The sequence below is a fragment of the Cherax quadricarinatus genome, chromosome 40 (assembly GCF_038502225.1).
Source record: "Cherax quadricarinatus isolate ZL_2023a chromosome 40, ASM3850222v1, whole genome shotgun sequence".
Lineage (NCBI taxonomy): Eukaryota > Metazoa > Arthropoda > Malacostraca > Decapoda > Parastacidae > Cherax > Cherax quadricarinatus.
In genome coordinates this window covers 17,740,391-17,747,890 of record NC_091331.1, presented here as the reverse complement: position 1 = coordinate 17,747,890, position 7,500 = coordinate 17,740,391, and the positions used below count along the sequence as shown (strand labels likewise).

Here is a 7,500-nt window from a genome sequence, read left to right as displayed (position 1 = left end):
TTTATGTGGTGCACACATACCACATAGATGTATTCTCTCATATCTAGGCCCAAATGTACCACTCATAGTTTATCAGAGTGAGCTGAGCTCATGACGTAGATCTACGGGTTGGACCCTGAACGTAAAGCCGTAGATCTACGGGAAGGACCCTCAAAGGGTTAAATCAACAAGGTGACATATCAGATTCAATCCCTTCTAAAGGTCAGTGACATATGCTAAGAACAGTATTAGTCCTACCACCGACCATTGATGGGACCCATCTTGTTACTCCCCCATTCTTATGTCTCGTTCCTTTTGAAGGTCATTGACACATGCTAAGAACAGTAGCAGTCCCACCACTGACCGTTGTGGGACCCATCTTGTTACTCTCTCATTCTTATGTCTCATTCTTCATTGTTACTGTGAATGTGTTTGTGCATGCATCAATAAAATTAATGACTACTTCAAAATATGAACCATAATATCATGACAAACAATTCACAACCCACAAAATGTGACTGAAAACTCGACAACATTTCAGTCTGCCCTGGATTATCAAATCACATTACAACAGGCTTGTTACTTGATAAAAGCTGTTCACATGCAACAGTCAACTCAATTTGAGTATACAAAGGATATCTGTGCAGTGGATGAGTTTGAGAATGTGTGTAAAGATAGAAAGTTGAAAGTGAACATAGAAAATAGTAAAGTGATGAGGGTATCAAATGATTTAGATAAAGAAAAATTGGATATCAAATTGGGGAGGAGTATGGAAGAAGTGAATGTTTTCAGATACTTGGGAGTTGACGTGTCGGTGGATGGATTTATAAAGGATGAGGTTAATCATAGAATTGATGAGGAAAAAAAGGTGAGTGGTGCATTGAGGTATATGTGGAGACAAAAAACATTATCTATGGAGGCAAAGAAGGGAATGTATGAAAGTATAATAGTACCAACACTCTTATATGGGTGTGAAGCTTGGGTTGTGAATGCAGCAGCGAGGAGGCGGCTGGAGGCAGTGGAGATGTCCTGTCTAAGGGCAATGTGTGGTGTAAATATTATGCAGAAAATTCAGAGTGTGGAAATTAGGAGAAAGTGTGGAGTTAATAAAAGTATTAGTCAGAGGGCTGAAGAGGGGTTGTTGAGGTGGTTTGGTCATTTAGAGAGAATGGATCAAAGTAGAATGACATGGAGAGCGTATAAATCTGTAGGGGAAGGAAGGCAGGGTAGGGGTCGTCCTCGAAAAGGTTGGAGGGAGGGGGTAAAGGAGGTTTTGTGGGCGAGGGGCTTGGACTTCCAGCAAGCGTGCATGAGCATGTTAGATAGGAGTGAATGGAGACGAATGGTATTTGGGACCTGACGATCTGTTGGAGTGTGAGCAGGGTAATATTTAGTGAAGGGATTCAGGGAAACCGGTTATTTTTACATAGCCGGACTTGAGTCCTGGAAATGGGAAGTACAATGCCTGCACTCTAAAGGAGGGGTTCGGGATATTAGCAGTTTGGAGGGATATGTTGTGTATCTTTATAGGTATATGCTTCTAAACTGTTGTGTTCTGAGCACCTCTGCAAAAGCAGTGATTATGTGTGAGTGAGGTGAAAGTGTTGAATGATGATGAAAGTATTTTTTGGGGGGGATTTTCTTTCTTTTTTGGGTCACCCTGCCTCGGTGGGAGACGGCCGACTTGTTAAAAAAAAAAAAAAAAAATCTGTGCAGTCATAAAACTTTCTCTCCACAGAACGCTATCAAACTAAAACAACTTTACTTGTTCCTCTGTATAATAACTCATATTAATTTTCAGTGACTAACCTGTTTCTCCACTAAGCACTACCACTTGGTGTTTTTGAATTGCATCAACAATTTCATCTCTCATCTTGTATGAAGGCAGCTTTTTACGAACCTCAAGCATCTGTTGATAGCTGTATAAACAGGTTATAATAAATATAGTTACCTCTAATACATATACAATATATGAAAAAAACAAAAAAAAAAAGTTGGAACTCCAAGCAAAGTGACTTGCCTGTAGCCTGCAAATCTACATTAGTGACCCCAATTCTGATGATCTGGCACAACTTGTTAAGTTCCCTTAGACTTCCACCTTTGTTCCAGTAATACTGTACTTCTATGTGCTGGAAGGCTGAAAACTTATGACCTTTCATATTAACACACCTTTCTTCAATTGTAATTATGAAATTACAATATTTCAATGGGTTTATTTTACATTTCATAAAGTACCTCTCATTCTATTAAAATAGTTTAGAGCAGATAAGGAATCTAACCTCTAAATATATATTATGCATAGATTAAGTTCAACCTATCAGATTTTTTTTAATACAGTAGCCATCTCCCCTGAGGTAGGGTGACCCAAAGAAGAGAAAACACCTACCATCACTATCACTGTCTTGCCAGAAGTATCTGACATTACAGTTCAGACAACCTTCTAAACTGAAACATCTTCACCCCTCCTTTAGACTACAGGCACTTCCCACATCTGGGACTCAGGTTGCCTTATCAGTTTCTCTGAATTCTTTCATAAATATTACCTTGCTTACACTCCAACAGCACATAAATCCATAAAAATCAATTTTCATCACTCACTCTAAACATACTTATACAAGCTTGTTGGATGTTCATGCCCCTAAAACTCAAAATCTCCTTTTCCCTGTCCCTCCAAACCTTCCAGGGATTACCCCTAACCTTCCCTCCATCCACCCTAGATTGATATACACTCTCAGATATCCTATCCTGCTCAATCTTCTCTCATTGCTCAAACCACTTTAACAACATATCCCCTCAGTCCTGTGAAATATACTTCTGGCAGCTCCACACTGTCTTCTAATCTCCATGCTGCAAATCCTTTCCATAATATTCACCCCACACATTGCTCCCAAACATGGCATCTCCATTACCTCCAGCCTCCTCCTCAATACAATGTTTAAAGCCCATGCCTCACATTTACATAGAAGTAGTGGTATCACTATACAGTGGAACCTCAATTTTCATGATTAATCTGTTCAAAAAAGTCTGACAAAAACAGAAGCAATATTTCCCATAAGAAATAATGAAAATCCAATTAATCCATTCCAGACACACAAAAAAAAAAAAAAAAACCACTTTATAGAGAATTTTCTCCAAGAATTGTCTCCAACTAGGGCATACAAAAACCGAGGTTCCACTGTACTCTGGTATATTCCCCTATAAGCCTCCATTCATAAACTACTGTCTTTCTGCAGATGTCTCAATACACCATATACTCTCCCTTTCCACTTGTTTATTCTATGGTGCACCTTTTCTTTCACGGACCAATCTGTTGAAATGTCCATTCCCAAATATCTGGATACATTCACTTCCTCCATATTACCTTCCAGCAATCTGATATCATATTTCTCATTGCTTAGACATTTTTATAACACTCATCACCATGCTCTTTTCAATGTTCACTTTTAAATTCCTTTTCTTATTCATTCTCTCTCCCAAATTCCTCCATTTCTCTTCATTATCCTTCAAAGAACTGTCTTGCTGGCAAAGAACAACTCTGACAGCTCCCACTTTATATCAGATTCATTATTCAATATATTTTAATCCCAACACCTTACTATTTACTCTACAATCTCATCTATCAATATTGCATGTTAAATAACCATGGTGACATCACACATCCCTATCTAATGCCTACCTTTACCAGAAAATAATCCTTTTCCATTCTATACACCCTAAAATGAGCATCATTATTCACAGAAAAATTCTTTATAAGAAACCTACCCAAGTGCAACTAATGTGACATTTTATTGTGGCAACGTTTCGCTCTCCAGGAGCTTTGTCAAGCCGTTTCAAACAGTACATGGACACAAAGCTCCTGGAGAACGAAACGTTGCCACGATAAAATGTCACATTAGTTGCACTTGTGTCCTTTCACTTTACATATTGTCGGTAATTCTACCAACATTATTACAAGAAACCTACCACCTATTTCTTGCATTTGCAACACTGTTTCCCTGTCCACCCTAATAAACATCTCTTCTTAATCCACGAATCCAATAACCAGTTCCTTACCTTTATCTAAATATTGCTCACTTATATACTTCAATGTAAATACTTGGCTTACACATACTCCACCCTTCCTAAATCCTCCATGTTCCTCTGCAATCCTATTTTCTATCTTACCCCTACCTCTTCTGACAATAATACACACTTTATCTAGTATACTCAACAGTCTTGCTCCTTAATAAATCTTCCACTATCTCTTGTCCCCACATCTTATAAACATCATCACTTTCTTTCACTTTAGTCAATCTTCCTTATAACAGCTTTTCATGGTTTTCACTAAAAATCCTATTCTTTAATTAATTACTCTTTCTTTGTACCTGCTGAAACCATTTTCCTTATAAATATTTTACCTTCCATTCTAGCTAATCAAACTTAACAATCACATCTTTACAAACATGTCCAGTGTATCAAAATACTAACTCCTCAACCTCTCATTTACCAGCACTTGGTGCAGTAGTCTTCCTTCATTATAAGCTTAATGCCTCATATACTTTTACTTTCTTCTTGAAATGTGGATTTCCTATTAATTACAAATTACTTGCTTAGTGCAGCTCAAAGGTCCCCTTTCTCAGTGTCACTTATACCAGGCTTTCCAACTTTCCTACTGTTATCTATTAATGGTTTCAAGAATCACTTCCCCCCACAGCTCAATCTCAGAACAACTTTCACAACAAAGCCTCTCTGTTGTTTAGCTCATTTAGCTGAAAATTTCTCAATATTCACTTAAATTCTCCAAGTTTTTTTCTTTATGTCCTTTTACCTCTTAATACATAAACACTTGTGCTATCCAATTCTCACTTTCATTCTAAATCACACTTCTCAAATTCCAAAATTTATATCCATTATTCCTCTCCATAAATGCACATTCAACATTACTTTCCAAGATGTACTTAATTTAGGTCCATAAATTCACTTCATATTCCAACTCTCCCAATTCTTTTAATTCTGTTTTATTATTGCTAAGACATTTAACTCCATCTCAATATTATGTCCTTTCTTAATATCTGTGCCACATCAAGACACATTTTAAAAGTTCAACTTGAAAATTCCATTTTTTATTCATACACTGAGGAAAGGTGGTAAGCAGCTAAATGCTCCATGTAATTTAGTTTCTTTGCAAGACATGTGGCTACAGGGCAAGAATTCTGGCCCACTTTTTTTTTTCAGGAAACTGGGAAGGAAAAGCTAAATTTACAAACTTCTAAGAAACACAAGGTAGATATAACACTAGGAAGACAAGAACATGTATACAGTATGTATTATAAATACAGGCTGGCCCCGCTTTACGGTCATTTCAAATTGTACCCAAAAATTCATTTATACAGCTTGCTATTACAGCGTCCACGCACCAATCTGTTTACATCCTCCATGAGCTCCTTGTCTCTCTCGATCATGCTTGGGAACTTTCCGAAGTTTCAAGTGTTTTAAAATTATTGTGTATTTTATACATACTCTGTGTTACAATGACATCTAAGGGTAGTCGTGATCGAAAGAGGAGTCGTAAAACTCTTACCTTAAGTGCAAAGTTAGAAATTATTAAACTTGGTGAGCAAGGTATGTCTATGGCTGATACAGTACTGAGATACTACTGATAACTGTACTTATGTGAACCTGTACCTAAATAAACTTACACACTGTGCTGGCATGCAGGTACATTTAAATCACTATTTGAAGATGCAATAACACAAGCATAATAATAATAGGAAAGAATGGAGGGAGGGGGTAAAAGAGGTTTTGTGTGCAAGGGGCCTGGACATGCAGCAGGCATGTGTGAGTGTTAGATAGGAGTGAATGGAGATGAATGGTTTTTGGGACCCGACGAGCTGTTGGAGGGTTAGCAGGGTAATACGTATTTTGTGAAGGGATTCAGGCACACTGGTTAGGCAGACATGAGTCCTGGAAGTGGGAAGAACAATGCCTGCACTTTAAAGGAGGGGTTTGGGATATTGGCTGTTTGGAGAGGCATCTAAACTGTCATATCTGGGCACCTCTACAAAGACAGTAATTATGTGTGAATGATAGTGAAACTGTTTCTTTCTTAGATGTCCCATAGCTCGATCGCTAGCGCACTCAGCTCATACACCGAGGTCCAGAGTTCAAATCTCCTCCGGTACGGCTGGAAGAAAACATTAGGGACATGTTTCCATAAGACACCTGCTGTCCCTGTTTGCCCATCAGTGTAAACTGGGTACCTGGGTGTTAGTCAACTGGTGTGGGTCACATCCTGGGACAACTGACCTAATTTGCCCAAAATGCTCAGCATAACAAGGGGCTTTCTACATAATAGTATGTCACTGATGTCAGCCAGGCCTGTATACCATGTACATGTACTTGTAGTAAATAAAAATATTTATTTTTTTTATTAACACATCAGCCAATTCCCACCAAGGCAGGGTGGCCCGAAAAAGAAAATCTTTCATCATCATTCACTCCATCACTGTCTTGCCAGAGGGGTGCTTTACACTACAGTTATAAAACTGCAACATTAACACCCCTCCTTCAGAGTGTAGACACTGTACTTCCCATCTCCAGGACTCAAGTCCGGCCTGCTAGTTTCACTGAATCCCTTCATAAATGTTACTTTGCTCACACTCCAACAGCACATCAAGTATTAAAAACCATTTGTCTCCATTCACTCCTATCAACTACACTCACGCACGTTTGCTGGAAGTCCAAGTCCCTTGCACACAAAACCTCCTTTACCCCCTCCCTCCGACCCATCCTAGGCTGACCCCTTCCCCGCCTTCCCTCCACTACAGATTTATACACTCTCGAAGTCATTCTGCTTTGTTTCATTCTTTCTACATGTCCAAACCACCTCAACAACCCCTCCTCAGCCCTCTGGATAATAGTTTTGGAAATCCCACACCTTCTCCTAATTTCCAAACTACGAACTCTCTGCATTATATTCACACCACACATTGCCCTCAGACAAGACATCTCCACTGCCTCCAGCCTTCTCCTCGTTGCAACATTCATCACCCATGCTTCACACCCATACAAGAGTGTTGGTATAACTATACTCTCACACATTCCCCTCTTTGCTTCCAAGGACAAAGTTCTTTGTCTCCACAGACTCCGAAGTGCACCACTCACCCTTTTCCCCTCATCAATTCTATGATTCACCTCATCCTTCATAGACCCATCTGCTGACACGTCCACTCCTAAATATCTGAATACAGTCACCTCCTCCCTACTCTCTCTTTTTGTTATCCTCATAACCTTACTCTCTCCAATATTCACTTTTAATTTTCTTCTTTTACATACCCTACCAAATTCATCCACCATCCTCTGCAACTTCAGAATCTCCCAAAAGCACAGTGTCATCAGTAAAGAACAACTGTGACAACTCCCACTTTGTGTTTGATTCTTTATCTTTTAACTCCACACCTCCTGCCAAGACCCTCGCAAATCACCTCTTTTACAACTCCATCTATAAATATATAAAACAACCACGGTGACATCACACATCCT

General features: G+C 39.0%; 1 protein-coding gene across 1 annotated transcript in view; it reads right to left on the bottom strand.

The window, feature by feature from the left end:
- Positions 1 to 7,500, bottom strand: part of LOC128687418 (ATP-dependent DNA/RNA helicase DHX36) — a gene marked incomplete at its 5' end in the record, with an annotated part of 271,669 nt that overhangs the window by 261,493 nt on the left and 2,676 nt on the right. Inside the window, 1 exon segment of the mRNA XM_070092756.1 lies at positions 1,789 to 1,898. Coding sequence (XP_069948857.1) covers positions 1,789 to 1,898 — 110 coding nt within the window.